Source organism: Hemibagrus wyckioides, linkage group LG07, assembly GCF_019097595.1.
Source record: "Hemibagrus wyckioides isolate EC202008001 linkage group LG07, SWU_Hwy_1.0, whole genome shotgun sequence".
Classification (NCBI taxonomy): domain Eukaryota; kingdom Metazoa; phylum Chordata; class Actinopteri; order Siluriformes; family Bagridae; genus Hemibagrus; species Hemibagrus wyckioides.
This window is the reverse complement of record NC_080716.1, coordinates 34,879,227-34,896,734: the sequence shown is the minus strand read 5'-3', so window position 1 is coordinate 34,896,734 and position 17,508 is coordinate 34,879,227. Positions and strand designations below refer to the sequence as shown.

The following is a 17,508-nucleotide window of genomic DNA, read 5'->3' as shown; positions in this document are numbered from 1 at the left end:
ACCTTCAGAGACATTTCTGAACACAGAAAATAATTACGTTTGAAATAGGTGAATGTGCCATTATTGTGTTTGTTATTGTTTACATTTATGAAATGGTCTATATAGAATTGTTTCTTTTTCCTCTCTTGCAGCTGCAGTAATGAAATGGAGCAAAGACGCAGCCGAGGAGACGATCAAACAACATGCTTCAGATCTCCTTAATCATGCAGCAGTGAGAGAGAGAGGGATTGGTGTTTATTTATTAATTGTTATCGACTGTAGTGCGAGTTAATTTTCAGTTTTCACACACACACACACACTTGCTGAACTGTACATCATTACACTCCCTCTACAATTTTTGCAAATACAGTATCTCACAAAAGTGACTACACCCCTCACATTTTTGTAAATATTTTATTATATCTTTTCATGTGACAACACTGAAGAAATGACACTCTGCTCCAATGTAAAGTAGTGAGTGTACAGCCTGTATAACAGTGTAAATTTACTGTCCCCTCAATATACACTATATTGCCAAAAGTATTCGCTCACCTGCCTTGACTCGCATATGAACTTAAGTGACATCCCATTCCTAATCCATAGGGTTCAATATGACGTCGGTCCACCCTTTGCAGCTATAACAGCTTAAACTCTTCTGGGAAGGCTGTCCACAAGGTTTAGGAGTGTGTTTATGGGAATTTTTGACCGTTCTTCCAGAAGCGCATTCGTGAGGTCACACACTGATGTTGGACGAGAAGGCCTGGCTCTCAGTCTCCGCTCTAATTCATCCCAAAGGTGTTCTATCGGGTTGAGGTCAGGACTCTGTGCAGGCCAGTCAAGTTCATCCACACCAGACTCTGTCATCCATGTCTTTATGGACCTTGCTTTGGTCACTGGTGCACAGTCATGTTGGAAGAGGAAGGGGCCAGCTCCAAACTGTTCCCACAAAGTTGGGAGCATGGAATTGTCCAAAATGTCTTGGTATGCTGAAGCATTCAGAGTTCCTTTCACTGGAACTAAGGGGCCAAGCCCAGCTCCTGAAAAACAACCCCACACCATAATCCCCCCTCCACCAAACTTTACACTTGGCACAATGCAGTCAGACAAGTACCGTTCTCCTGGCAACCGCCAAACCCAGACTTGTCCATCAGATTGCCAGATGGAGAAGCGCGATTCGTCACTCCAGAGAACGCGTCTCCACTGCTCTAGAGTCCAGTGGCGGCGTGCTTTACACCACTGCATCCGACGCTTTGTATTGCACTTGGTGATGTATGGCTTGGATGCAGCTGCTCGGCCATGGAAACCCATTCCATGAAGATCTCTGCGCACTGTTCTTGAGCTAATCTGAAGGCCACATGAAGTTTGGAGGTCTGTAGCGATTGACTCTGCAGAAAGTTGGCGACCTCTTCGCACTATGCGCCTCAGCATCCGCTGACCCCGCTCCGTCAGTTTACGTGGCCTACCACTTCGTGGCTGAGTTGCTGTCGTTCCCAAACACTTCCACGTTCTTATAATACAGCTGACAGTTGACTGTGGAATATTTAGGAGCGAGGAAATTTCACGACTGGATTTGTTGCACAGGTGGCATCCTATCACAGTTCCACGCTGGAATTCACTGAGCTCCTGAGATCGACCCATTCTTTCACAAATGTTTGTAAAAACAGTCTGCATGCCTAGGTGCTTGATTTTATACACCTGTGGCCATGGAAGTGATTGGAACACCTGATTCTGATTATTTGGATGGGTGAGCGAATACTTTTGGCAATATAGTGTAACTCAACACACAGCCATTAATGTCTAAACTGTTGGCAACTAAAGTGACTACACCCCTAAGTGGAAATGTCCAAATTGGGCCCAATTAGCCATTTACCCTCCCCGGTGTCATGTGACTTGTTAGTGTTACAAGGTCTCAGGTGTGACTGGGGAGCAGGTGTGTTAAATTTGGTGTTATCACTCTCACACCCTCTCATACTGGTCACTGGAAGTTCAACATGGCACCTCATGGCAAAGAACTCTCTGAGGATCTGAATAAAAGAATTGTTGCTCTACATAAAGATGGCCTAGGCTATAAGAAGATTGCCAAGACCCTGAAACTGAGCTGCAGCATGGTGGGCAAGACCATACAGCGGTTTTACAGGACAGGTTCCACTCAGAGCAGGCCTCGCCATGGTCCACCAAAGAAGTTGAGTGCACGTGCTCAGTGTCATATCCAGAGGTTGTCTTTGGGAAATAGACGTATGAGTGCTGCCAGCATTGCTGCAGAGGTTGAAGGGGTGGGGGGTCAGCCTGTCAGTGCTCAGACCATACGCCACACACTGCATCAAATTGGTCTGCATGGCTGTCTCCCAGAAGGAAGCCTCTACTAAAGATGATGCACAAGAAAGCCTACAGTTTGCTGAAGATAAGCAGACTAAGGACATGGATTACTGGAACCATGTCCTGTGGTCCGATGAGACCAAGATAAAAGTATTTTGTTCAGATGGTGTCAAGCGTGTGTGGCAGCAACCAGGTGAGGAGTACAAAGACAAGTGTGTCTTGCCTACAGTCAAGCATGGTGGTGGGAGTGTCATGGTCTGGGCCTGCATGAGTGCTGCCGGCACTGAGGAGCTACAGTTCATTGAGGGAATCATGAATGCCAACATGTACTGTGACATACTGAAGCAGAGCATGATCCCCTCCCTTCAGAGACTGGGCCGCAGGGCAGTAGTCCAACATGATAACGACCCCAAACACACCTCCAAGATGACCACTGCCTTGCTAAAGAAGCTGAGGGTAAAGGTGATGGACTGGCCAAGTATGTCTCCAGACCTAAACCCTATTGAGCATCTGTGGGGCATCCTCAAACGGAAGGTGGGGGAGCACAAGGTCTCTAACATCCACCAGCTCTGTGATGTCATCATGGAGGTGTGGAAGAGGACTCCAGTGGCAACCTGTGAAGCTCTGGTGAACTCCATGCCCAAGAGGGTTAAGGCAGTGCTGGAAAATAATGGTGGCCACATGAAATATTGACACTTTGGGCCCAATTTGGACATTTCCACTTAGGGGTGTAGTCACTTTTGTTGCCAACGGTTTAGACATTAATGGCTGTGTGTTGAGTTATTTTGAGGGGACAGCAAATTTACACTGTTATACAGGCTGTACACTCACTACTTTACATTGTAGCAGAGGGTCATTTCTTCAGTGTTGTCACATGAAAAGATATAATAAAATATTTACAAAAATGTGAGGGGTGTACACACTTTTGTGAGATACTGTAATTCTATTTGTAGACTGCTGCAACAACAATAAAACACAATGATCTGTTTTTCTGTTAACTGTGTATTGTGTTTACATCCACAGCATTTTACTATTGCACTTTATTCATTACAAAACTGTGTAGTGGTCAGTGCTGCACTGTCCCTGGTCAGTTATTGTACTGTACTGTACTGTCTTGCACTGTTTACACACATGCACTTTATGTAGTACTGTGTAGGTCTGTGTAATGAACTTAGTTCTGTGTTGTCTCCTGTAGTTGTGTGTTTTATGTAGCACCATGGTCCTGGAGGAACGTTGTTTCATGTTACTGTGTACTGTACCAGCTGTATGTGCTTCAAATACAATAAAAGCTACTTGACTAAACACCAGTGACTTGGAGTCCCAGTTAATGACGTCCGCTAGAAGAAGTGTGTGATGTTCTTCACTGCAGACATCTAGCAACAATTCACCCCAATTCTGTAGACCGTGTTAGTGCTCATATACAACACTGATTTAGGTCTAAGCTTGATTTACAAACCTCTAACCCTGACTGTCTTACTCCCTCTGCCAGGACTGGGAAGAAATGCACTTATGATGATGTTTTCTAGCAGAGTTTTACACTGAAACCATGTACTTCACTTCATAAGTAGCTTTTGATTGGCTGTAATGTTGATTTCCTGATTGGTTTTCAGTGTTGTGTTAGTCCTGTACATCAGTGTACCAGTGTGTAGACATGCAGAAAGAGTAATAACACTTCTGTTTGATTCCTCATTTACTCCTGACCTTTACTGCACTGAGATCCTCTACTGACACTGAATAATACTGCAGGATCGAGTTATCTGTCTTTAAGATAAAACTTTATTAATCCCATGGAGGTTATTCCAATGTTACAGCAGGAGACAAGAAACATTATGAGACAATGAAAAGACAACAATATAGCAGCAGTGAACTGATAATGATGTATTTATTTAACTGATAAAACATTTCATTCATAAATCTCCTCAAACAACTACAATTAAAGTTCACACAGCTGAAAAGTCACACAAATCTAACATCAGATTCTAACTGAGATTTTAAGTCTACTCGTTATTTAACTAGAGAATATCTCATAAAGAAATAAAATAAAACTACAGCAGTAGAACTACAGTAGAGGTAGAATTAATACTCAGAAAACACAAAACACAATATTAGTTCAGCACCATATTTCACTCCATATTTCAGATAACAGTCAATAAACTTGTTTTTATATTGCATACAAAGCTGGATGTAGGGCTTATTGAACACTACACACATGATCACTTTCACCTCATGAGGAGGTTTACAGGCTTTAGCTAAACAAATCCATTCAGAACAGTGAGGGTGTCTATAAGATGCTGAGCAAATAACAGCAGGACATGAAAATGAGAAATCAGAATTATTTAAAATCAACACAAAACCATAAAGAACAAGAAATTATATTATTATAAATATTATAAGATATTATTTTTCCGTAAATGCATCCAATTTTTATAGATGAACTTTGCTCACTCCTCTATGGCGGCATTCTCAATTCTGTCTTCATCAGTGTGAGCTGTTAAAGAAATTTAAAAAGTCATGTCTAGTGTATTTCATGTGCTTTAACACTCAAGTGTTGACTTTTGCTATTAAAAAGTCAACAACTTTCTACATTCCCTAAAGTGAAAATGTTTTGTAATTAAAGTCAGGATACTCGTTATGTGAAGTGTAGAGACGTACTGAAAGAGTTCTTACCTTGAGCTCTGTAACATATGAGCAGCAGAATGATGGTCACCAGCAGATACGGAGAGACCGTCACCACACTACAGATCAGCATGAGCACTGAGAATGGAGCTTCTACACCTGATGGACCTGAAGCAGAACCAAATAATGATCATGTTTTATTAATGCTGAATTATTTGAATGTTTATATTTATATGAGCCCAAGCAGCACACGACATTAATCAGAATAAACAAAGTGTAACACCATCTGGCTTACCTCCACCCTTTTCCACTTGAGGGTGCCCTCCCCCAAATATTATTAATATTTTAATATTAATATATTATTCTTCTGCTTCATGATTTGGATTTGAATACTCTGTTAAATCTCTCCATTACACAGAGCTATTTAAAAATGTTCCTTTACATCTCTTATTGATTATCTATTCGAAACTGGAAATTTGTATTCAGTTTGAAAAAATAAAACACAGGTATCCTTACTCAGAATTATAGAAATTGCAGGTAATGTATTGAGGGGCAAACAACTATTGTCAATTTTTCTAAGATGGAATTCTGATTCATCTGTAATTAAACTTCATCTGTAATTAAATTTCCATTTCCTTTAACATTAAACACACTACATGAAGACTCACCATGCACTGTGATGTGGACAGGATTACTGTTTTCTCCAGATTCAGACTCACACCAGTAAACTCCAGTGTAGGATGTGGAGAGGAAGCTGATGTTACATGTAGATCCTGTAACTGATCCCCAGTGTGAACAATCTAACACTCTCTCACTGTGTGTGTATCGTCTCACTGTCCATCCAGTAGAGTTACTCTGGTCCTCACAGCTCAGTGAGAGAGAGTCATTAGTAAAGTGTTGAGTTCTACTGGGATTGATGATCATAGAGACTGGGGGAGATTTAACTTAAAAGCAAAATAAATATATAATTTAGAGCAAATATTGTTTTATTATTCCATGGGATTGTACTGTAAATGATTAGGCAATCAGGGCAGTGCATTGACTTAATACCAAAAAATGCAATGCATAGTGGGTTACAAAGACATCATTACATCATCTGTGATAGAATAATTACACTAAGAAAAGGGGTGGAGACATCACAAAATACAGTGGAACACAATGCAAATCATGACAATAATCCTCTACCAGCACTTATGACTCTTTAGCTGCCTTATACATATGAATAAATAAATGCTGCATTGATCTAATCCTATATTCACACTTTTATATTCTACACTTCAACACAACAGTTAATTTTCCTCACCAGTGATCCATAGTGGCTGTGGATTGCTGTACTGTGAGTGAAGGGCTGGTTCTCCTCTCTCTCCTCTGCACATATAAACTCCTGTGTGTTTAAGAGCAGCAGGACTGAGAGTGTATTTGCCTCCAGATCCTCTGCTGCTGTCTGAGAGGAGCTCCACATACACGCTATAGCCACCATTATTATTTATTCCAGTTAAGCCGTCTCTGTAGGGAACAACTGTGTACCAGCTGAATGTCCAGTCTGTAGAGGAGTCTGTAACATCACAGCTTAGGGTCACTGAGTCTCCTTCAGTCAGCCAGCTCTGTGGAGATACACTCACTACTGCCTGTGGTCTCTCTGTTACACAGGAAATAAAACAATTTCTTTTCTAGTTTTACTTAATACACAGTAAGAAGCTTTTCATGAATATCTAATTGCACATTTTCATGTGTCTCCAGAAATCCTCACACACTCCAAAATTAGATCTAGTTAAACTCTAGTGGACAGTGTAGGCTGTAATTCTTTTAGCACTAAGGAATATTATTGCACTTCCACACTTGTGATTGTGACTGGTAAAAGAAAATAGAACTGGGTTAAGTAGAAAGAGGTGAGCATGAGCTGATGTTTTGTGTTATTTCTAGAATATTTTGTCAGCAGTCAGAAATACATTTACAACACAGCCCTGTTTACAAAAGCCCAACTATGAAGTTAGTATTAGTTTCAAACATGATCTATGGATAAAACACTTATAAAGTGTAGTTAGATGAGTGTGACTACAAGTCTAAATTACATATCCATTTTTACAGCATGGGGCAGGATTTGTGTAAAATTATAAAAACTGTATTATAAAACTATTTTAGAAACAAAAACACAACAGAAACAGTTCAAAATATATGGGCTCAGTTGACCTCTAGTTGTCTTGTGGGGATGTGTCCCAAATTCCTTGGACAGTTCTCACATTATAAGTTTTCTCACTAAGCTACCTATTTTCACACTCTTTTAATAAAATATATATATTTTAAAAAATGCAGCTTTCATGTTACAGGAGAACTGTTCAACATAAACTCCTTTGTCCTGAAGAGTTTTACATGTCTGAAAACAGAAAGTTATATGGAATAAAATCACTGTCAGAAATAATTGTACGTAATTCAGAACACTTTTTGTGTTTGTTAGAGTACAACTCCAAAATGTACGACTATGACAGTTTACAGACACAAATCTTCAAATTCAGACTTGTTTAATGGTTATTTATCACTAATAACAGTGAGGAGTAATATTACAGAGATAGTTTAACTATAATATTTAAGATTAGCTCTCAGGGATCACAGTACTTTTTGTAGAAAATATAATATTCATTGTAATTACAAGCAATATAACAGGGTATTGAACTGTATTCCAAAGGCCTTCATACTGTTGGTCAGTAATACAGTGCCCAGTGTAACTGAAGCTCTTCATTTACCTTCTTTAATAATAAATGGGCAAGATTTTATTAGGTGCAGCCTGACAAATAAATTAATAAGGATTTTATTGACCCAAGATAAATTTCCAAATCAAGCTCTAATTTTAAATTAAGAACCATGTCTCTCTCCTTTCCCATACCCCCCAAAGCCAAGGAAGTACACTATAAAATATTTAATGATATCTATCCATCCAATAATTGTAACTTTTGTGAAGTTGATATTGAGCTGTACATTTATTCTTTGACTGTTCATTCAGTAAAGCCTTCTGGTCTGATACATTCAAGTGGCTTAAAGCTTCAATCAAGCTGTCTTATCAATTTTCTAAAAATATAACATAATAAAGATATAATTTTTGTTTTTTTAATGGAAGAGGTACATCATTTTGGGCAAATTTTATATTCATGAATGTAAGTGCCTTAAAACAAAGCCATTGTTTTCTGTTTTTCAAAAGGAATTTTGGACGTACTGTAAATCTGTAAGATTGTTCAAATGTAAAACTGGAAGAAGACTGTTTAGTTTATTACAGAAATTTTACATACTTTTTCTTTTTTTTCTTATTTTAATTTCATTTTGATTGGTGCTTTGTTCTTAGGGATCTTCTTAAATAGTGGAATATGTATTTCACAATTATTTTAAACATTCAGGAAAAACAAGGTATTACAATAATTAAGCAATATTTTTTCTCACCCTTTCTAACACGTGATGAAAAGAGGAAAAAAAATTACGACATACCTCTTACTGTAATCTTGACAGGATCACTGATCTTTGTGGAGTAGTTTCTAATGAAAGCCTTACACTGGTACTCTGTTTCTCCTGCATTATCTTCTGTCACTTTAAGTGTGTTCTCTTGTTCACTGCTCAGATTCTGTAACTGATTATTTTTGTACCACTGAAACCCCCATCCAGTCCCCTGCTGCAGCTCACAGCTCAGAGTGACGGTGTCTCCAGTGTAGACGGAGCTCTGAGGATTCACTCTCACAGTCAGTTTGGGTTTTGCTGTTGGTATGAAATGATGAAGGAGTCAGAGCTGCTTTTCACTTTACAACATAAGCAGTAGATTCACTGTGTCTAACAGATGCTTTGTGTCTAAAACAAACATTTATATTTAACATTTGATACCAGATTTTACAGTTGTATGTTTTCTTACACGGCTGGTATTCAGTTTATTTTCTATGAAACAAAATTCATGAATGGATTGAAGTGTAGAAACACTGTATTTACTGATTTTAGATTGTTATTTTATGGATCCTGCTCTAATCCTGCACCACCATCTGAATATATCTGTGTCTTTATGAAAATGAGCAAAGACATGACTTTATAGAGTAAAGTCATTGCAGACAGGTGTTATATAATATTATAAACTATATGCTAAAATATTATAAAGTATTCAAATGACCATAGATATTAATAACTAGAAATATAGCCAACAGAACAGATGTGAATCAGGGATTATTTCCCCAGCAGTGTTAGTGTGCAAACTTAATATAAAACCCAGATGCTACTGAAAAAGACATGATGATGAATCTTGGTGTCTACTAGAAACAGGGACTCAGTTACTGACAGCTTAATATCTAAACCCTAAAAATAATGTAAACATATTTAATAAGAAATAAAAACACCCCCACACTCACCTGATACAGTCAGTGTAACAGCATCACTGGAGTGTGAGGAGCGTGAACCTCCTCTCTCTGCTCCTCTACAGGTGTATTTACCTGTGTGGGTCACTTCAACACCACTGATTCTGTACACCTGTCCACTACTGACAGGACTGTGTGAAGCATCTTTATACCAGCTGTACTGCCAGCTAGAGACACTTTCATCCTGTATGTCACATCTCAGAGTGACGGTCTCTCCACTCAACACCTGATTATCAGGATTTATGGTTGCCACTGGTTTAGGTCTTGCTGTAGAATAATAATAGAGCACATTTATTGCCATTATGAATTTGTTGCCATGGTCTATAATGATAATATAATAGTGTAATAGAGTAATAGTGCAATAGTTAATGCAACAGATTGCTTTTATTAACACTATCAGCTAATTTACGAACACAGGGATTGGACAAAATAATGTGAACACCCATTGTTATAGGGTTAATATCATTTGTGTATGCTGCTATGAAAAAATACATGTTGTGATTATCATTCATTTATTTTTAATTACTAGACATTGTCTAGTTTTTATATCAGTATAAAAACAGTTGTGGTCAGCAGTGGTTAATTTAAGACATTGTTGAAATGGTTAACTTTTCAGACATCTAAAGTGGACAGATGTTGGGAGCACATTTATCAGGAACATCTGTAACCTTTACAGCCGAACTCTTTGGTGTTTCAAGAGCAACAATGTCCATGATTATGACTGTAATACAAAGCATAGCAGGACTTTATCAGAGAAGAAGAATAGTGGCCGGAATTTAAAAATTACTGATAGTGACCGTTGAACACATTGTGTCCAAACAACACAGAACTACAGCAACAAAAGTGAGAGTAGAACTTAATATCCACCTTAAAGACCCTGTTTCCACAAAAACATTCTGCAGAGAAATTCACAAAGCCTTAATCACAGACACCAATGCAAAAATACAAAAAACATGGTGTCATGATCATAAAACCTGGACAGCTGAAGACAGGAAATGAGTGATATGATCTGATGAATCATCATTTATATTACTCCTAACAGCAGGTAGAGTTTATGTACAAAGAACCCCCAGGAAAGCGAACAACTTGGACTGTCTGGTTCCAACTGTCAAACATGGGAGGTGGATCTGTGAAGATTTGGGCAGCCATAATCTTGTTATTCTGCTGGTGCCATCATTAGTCTACATGGTCATGTTACTGCCACCAAGTATTTGGAAATTCTAAGTGATCAGGTGCATGCTATGATCCAAATGTTGTTTCAAACAATTATGCCATTTTTAAGATGTTTATGTTCCCATACACTCAGCCAAAACAGTTAAGTCTGGGTTTGAGGAGTGCCATTATGAACTTTAACAAATGCCCTGGCCAGCTCAGTCACCTGACTTGAATATTATCAGAACAGTGTGATAAATTTTGGAGAGAAGCAGGTTCTCTGCTCCAACCTCTCTGCCATGGTTAAAGATCTGGCAGGAGCAGTGTTTGTACAGGAGACGTTGGCCACTCATGGGCTGTCTGGAAGTGCTGGAAATGCAAACAAAGCCACTACAAAAAGCCAGCTCTTGACCAAGGCAAAGTAATGCTCATCTTGTGTGGGTTTAATGTCCTCCTTTATTTCTTTGCACAAATATTATGTTAAAGTGCAAAATTGTAATCATTTATAAGTGAAATTGCATTTACAGACAAAGTACAGAAAAAATTCCCAGATGTTCCAGTGTCAGGGCAGCACTCAGAGAAAAATTAAATGAAGAACACAAGTTACAAGTAAAGTAATAATTTTTAATACACACACACACACACACACACACACACACACAGGGTTTTCATATTTTATGGGCGCATTCCATAGAGGCAAAGATTTTATACTGCACAAACTACAAGCTTGTTTCATCATTGGGACCAAAAAAATGTCCCCGCAAGGTCAGAATTTACAGGTATTACTATACTTGTGTGGACATAACATATAGGGAATACCAGGACCACACCATATCTTAAAACATCATTGCATCTTTCTTTTTTTCTTTTCTGTCACAGAAACTAAGCAAAAACAAACACTAGATCAGGGCTGAGGCAGACTAAACACACAGGTGTAAGGACAGTTGCAAGGCAAAGACATGGTGAAACTAAAAAAAACAGGTAGTATAAGTATAATCCAGACACATTAGAGCAACAACCAATGACAGGACCGGGGCAGAGACAAGATATTAATCAGAACAAAAGCCCACATGGTATCTCACCAGGCTCTCTGTTTTCTCACTAATAAATAAATTTAAAAAATGCAGCTTGTCATGTTACAGCAAAACTGCAAAATATAAACTACTCTGTCCTGAAAACGTTTACATGTTGGAAAACAAAAAGTTATAGCTTTACCTCTATTCTTTTTTTTTCTTAAGTACACTGATTTTAAACTTTTGTATTGGATCTCAATGGCCAAAAAAAGACTAATAAATTTCAACATTTTCCAGTATTTCAAGATTTGGAACATTCTAAAATGATAAGTAATTACAGTAATGAAGCAATATTTTTTCTAACCCCTTTAACAAACCTATGATCAAAAGAGAAAAAAAAAAGTCATGACATACCTCTCACTGTAATCTTGACAGGATCACTGAACTCTGTGAAGTAGTAGCCATTGTTATAGTAGCTGTAATATGTGTAGTGGTTTCTCCTGCCTGCGTGACACTTGTACTCTGTTTCTCCTGCATTATCGACTGTCACTGTAAGTGTGTTCTCTTGTTCACTGTTCAGATTCTGTAACCACTCATTATTTTTGTACCATTCAAACCTCCATGCAGTCTCCTGCTGCAGCTCACAGCTCAGAGTGACGGTGTCTCCAGTGTAGACGGAGCTCTGAGGATTCACTCTCACAGTCGCTTTGGGTTTTGCTGTTGGTATGAAATGATGAAGGAGTCAGAGCTGCTTTTCACTTTACAACATAAGCAGTGTCTAATATTTTAATACAATATTAAATACATTTAATACGAGATATATTCAGTATATTTATGTAACAAAATTCCTGACTGGACTGAAGTGTAGAAACACTAATTGCTGATTTTAGTTATTTCATGGATCCTGCACAAATCCTGAACCACCATCTGAACATATCTGCATTTATTTTAAATGAGCAAAAACATGACTTCATACAGTAAAGCCATGACAGAGGATTTTTGAATTTTCCTTAAAGCCACAGAAGAGACTCACACTTGAGAGGTTTTTTTTACATAAAATGTAAGTAATTCTATAATTATGCTAATCAGTGACTATATGTGTAGCTGAATTGAAGAATAGTTGCATGTCTCTTGTGCATTACATCATCATTACATCATCATTAAAACAACATCATTAAAACAAGGAGGAGTGCTCACACATTTTATAAAAGATGACAGCAGACAAAGTAATAAAATAATCAAGTGAAGAGAATATAATGAGGCTCGTATTTAAATGCTGTGAGGGATTTCTAACTCAGCTAATTAGACAGACATTAATGTGGATGATGCTGATCATCAAAACCTCTCAGAATCACAGAATACTTAAGTAACTTAATATATACTTAAGTATACTTAATACTTAAGTAATCTTCAGATAATGGCAGAGCCAACACAAGGTGAGATTTATTACGTTTATTCTTAATGTTCACTGTGTTCTATTAATCAGACTGATTCACCACAATTTTAATATAAACTTAATCTAAAACTCAGATGTTACTGAAAAAGACATTATGGTGATTCTTGAAATTGTTGTCTACTCGACAGGGAAGTGAAAGTCAACATTAAAGAAACTGGGACTCAGTTACTGACAGCTCAAAATCAGATCAACAGCATAACTGATCTCTGAGCTCTGAGAGTCTCTCCAGAGTCTTCAACAGACCAGATTCTGAACTCCTGACTTGTGCTGTCTGTGTAGTCTCTCTCCCTTTCATCTATATAGGGTTCATTATTATTTTTCTTCCAGCTGTAAGTCCCCTGAGTGTCTCCTCCTCCCTGTATGTAAGTCTACACTACTATCATGTATATTGTGAGTATGAGTACATGTTTTTGTTACTTGTTGATACTGATATCTGTAACCTGCTTAATATTAAGAAATCAGGGGCATCATGGAGCATTTTATTTAGCACTAGTTATGTCAGTTGCTCTCTTGTGCTGCTGTCATTAAACTTGTGCTGTTTTGTATTTAATATGTTAAGACTTTTAAGCAGCATGAAACTATTTATCCAAATCTGATGTTGCAGCCATCCTTTGATTAGTGCTATGAAAACTGCATTAATTAACAAAGAACAAATTAATAAATTGTACACAAACTTCTCAGCATCAAAACAAATTAAAAATGCAGACAATATAAAGGAAAAACTATATATAAATCACCTTGAGCCTGGGCCACTGGTATAAGTGAAATCAGCACTAAAAAGGAAACAAACAGAACATTATGTAAATATGGAAAATATTTGTTTGTTTCACTTTATTGCAAAAAGTAACCAAGTATGCAGCAGATATTATAATTGAAGTCTGAAAATCTGATAGCTGGGACATAAAATCAAAGGACTATCACACTGTTATGTTCTTACACAGAGAGAGAGAGAGAGATAACTACAGGATATTTTAATCCTGACCTTAAATACATTGTAGTAGTTTGAAACAGAACTGTTTAAATTCCTCTCATCACCTATCAGTCTGCTCCCATACACTGAGAACAATCTGTACACATCTGTTTTATTTTGATGAAGTTAAAGCAGTGATGGTCTGCTTCATAGAATTTATAAGAGGCAGGGATTTATTTCTTTACTTTTTTATTGTTCATTGCCCAGGCAAAATGTTAATGTGTGTTGTGTGGGTTGTGTACGTGTGTTGTGTGTGTTGTGTGGGTTGTGTACGTGTGTTGTGTGGGTTGTGTGGGTTGTGTACGTATGTTGTGTGTGTTGTGTGGCTTGTGTACGTATGTTGTGTGTGTTGTGTGGGTTGTGTACGTATGTTGTGTGTGTTGTGTGGCTTGTGTACGTATGTTGTGTGTGTTGTGTGGGTTGTGTACGTATGTTGTGTGTGTTGTGTGGCTTGTGTACGTATGTTGTGTGTGTTGTGTGGGTTGTGTACGTGTGTTGTGTGGGTTGTGTACGTATGTTGTGTGTGTTGTGTGGGTTGTGTACATATGTTGTGTGGGTTGTGTATGTTGTGTAGGTTGTGTGTGTCGTGTGGGTTGTGTAGGTTGTGTGTGTCGTGTGGGTTGTGTACGTGTGTTGTGTGTGTTGTGTGGGTTGTGTACGTATGTTGTGTGTGTTGTGTGGGTTGTGTACGTATGTTGTGTGGGTTGTGTATGTTGTGTAGGTTGTGTGTGTCGTGTGGGTTGTGTAGGTTGTGTACGTATGTTGTGTGGGTTGTGTATGTTGTGTAGGTTGTGTGTGTCGTGTGGGTTGTGTAGGTTGTGTGTGTCGTGTGGGTTGTGTAGGTTGTGTGTGTCGTGTAGGTTGTGTATGTTATGTAGGTTGTGTGGGTTGTGTAGGTTGTGTGTGTCGTGTGGGTTGTGTAGCTTGTGTGGGTTGTCTAAAAATGTTTAATTTTATTAAAGGTCTGTAGACTCGTTTTAGACTAAGAAATTCTGATCCATTGTCTCATTTAGAAGTGGCTCACCCTCCCTCCACCACCAATTTCTATCCTCTGTTGGTACAGTCCTGTCCACCCGAATTAACTCTAAAAATTTAATATGAGATAATCAACTCTAATGTCCCATTTAAACCAGGGGTTCTCAACCGGGGAGCCATGGCCCACTAGAGGGCCTCAGTGATCTTCCAGATGGGCCATGAAAAAAATACTAATTAATTTAAATATATTCCTACATGTAATTAATTTTATTATTAATACATTAAATTAAAAAATAACATGCTAAAACTATTTTTTTTAAATAAGAAATTAATAATTAATTTAATTTTGACTGAAACCCGAAAATGTAGTTAACATGCACCGAGCATTCAGTCAGGCATTTCACCACAGCAATCAATTGACAAATTTGTAGTTCAACTGTCAGTCGATAAACAGACTTCTACTCAGAAAAAAACTGCCATCAATGTGACAACAGTTACCTTAACTATGGGTTTGTGCTGTTTTTAGAAAAGCAAGGATTTGCAAAAAGCAAAACAACTGGCTAGTGCACAGACCGAAATAAAAACACGTGGCAAAAAACACTTGTGTGAATAAAAAACTCCTCAAAGCTCCTCTTTAATTTTGCCTTGTGTTACTGCAATTGTGAGAGAATTTGGAGAGGAGAGTCCAAGCAAGCAGCTGAAATACCACTTTTAAAAGACACAGTCAAGCTCCACATCTCCTGCATGTCCAAAGACATCACAGAACAGTGTGCAGCATGGCTTCACAGCAATTATGAGTCGTGTGAAAAATGTCTCAGCTGCTTACATATGCTTGCTATGAATGGAAAAAGGAAGTACATGAGGACTTTTTGTTTTGTAAGGAGCTACGCAGTACTACAACGGCAAAGGATATTTTCAGAGTGATGGATTATTTGATGACATCGAATAAAATAAACTGGGCTAACTGCATCGGTGTCTGCACAGACGGAGTTGCAGTGATGATGGACAAGCACTCCAGAGTGGTCCAGCAGATAAAAAGCTGTTACACATTACTTTTTTCACAGAGATGCTCTTGCTACAAAATATATGGAACCTACTCTTCATCATATTCTACAACAGGCTACAATGTTTGGGGAGCAACAATCTCCAGATTATTCACAGCCTTCTAGGCAGAGGTGGGTGCTGAAAACCACTCGCTGCTCATGCACACAGAGGTGAGATGGTTATCCCGGGGACGAATGCTGACTCTCATCTTTAAACTGCATTATCCAGCATGAACGAGTTCAGGCTTTCAAAAGAAAGCTAAAACTATAGAAAAAACTGTGCACTTTCAGGAACCTGTGACACGTTTGAACAAATTAGTGCCTTTCTAGCAAAGAAGGAACTAGATTTTGAAATCATCAAACCCCATGTTGCAGTGCACCTCTCAAAGATGTCAGAGAAATTTGACTGTTATTTTCCTGCAATGTCTGAGGATCAAGCAGCTTCTTATCTCTGGAAAAAAAATCCATTTACTGAAAACATTGAGGAAAAGCTTCCAGCTACCTCCCCATCTAGACTTTTGGAAGAATTCATAGACTTATCATCTGATAGCACTCTGAAAGCGGAAATACCATTGGAGACATTCTGGTGTGAGACTGCTGCAGAGTATCCAGTGTGTCATGCAGCAATGAAAGTACTGCTACAGTTCAGCACCATCTACCTTTGTGAGGCTGGGTTTTCAGCCATGACAGCCATCAAATCAAAACACAGATGCAGACTGACCCCTGAGCACGACATGCTTGTGGCTTTGTCAAACATCCCTCCATGTATTGACCACATCATTCACAAGCAACAGCAGCAGGCTTGTCACGAATCTTGAATTTATTGTTTACAGAAATAATTACAGTGGAAGAGTAATAACAAACAAATGCTTTTTGTTAATGAAAAGGTTGAAAAACGAACACGTTTCTCATTGCTGCAGAAGTACAGTATACCAGAATCTAGGGTGGCCTTAAAACACTGACTTGGAGAAGAAGGGGACCTTGGAGTATAAAAGGTTGAGAACCCCTGATTTAAACATTTGTAGCGTTGATGTTCAAACTAATATCATCATTTGTTTGCTTCTTTAAAACTCATTACAATTACACTGTGATGGTAATAGTTTAATGTATGAGCTCGTGTGAGTAGCTGATGGGAAGATAAGAAAAAGGAATCATGATTTCTGTTCAAAGAATTTATTTGTCTAGAAATTTTAAAAATATTATACTTCATATTTCATGTGCACTTACATTTTCATGTTTAATATGAAAAATATAATATTTATTATATATAGCATTTATCATTTATAGCAATTAGCATTTTTCATTTCCTTTATTTATATTATTGTCACACTGTCTTTTGGAATATTTGTCTGATAACAATCAGTTGCTTGTGGGATATATGACAGTGTGTTAGAGTGTGAAGCTGATTACTGATGAATCCTAAAATTGCTGCTACAAAATTATGGGTCATATGAGGGTCATACAAGGATTAATAATATATGAAGTTTTGTGTTAAATGTTTATCAAAAATGTCATTATTATCCATTGGCTTATTGCAGTTTTTGCACTGTAGGTGATATTTTGTGGCTGGTTATGGAAAGTCCACTGTAATAACTCTGTGCAGTAACAT

The 17,508-nt window shown here is 38.0% G+C and overlaps 1 protein-coding gene across 1 annotated transcript in view; it reads right to left on the bottom strand.

Annotated features, from left to right (window-relative positions):
• Positions 1 to 17,508, bottom strand: part of LOC131355681 (Fc receptor-like protein 5) — a 73,346-nt gene that overhangs the window by 25,769 nt on the left and 30,069 nt on the right. Inside the window, exon 7 of the mRNA XM_058394105.1 lies at positions 13,649 to 13,684. Coding sequence (XP_058250088.1) covers positions 13,649 to 13,684 — 36 coding nt within the window. The remainder of the gene's footprint in view (positions 1 to 13,648; positions 13,685 to 17,508) is intronic.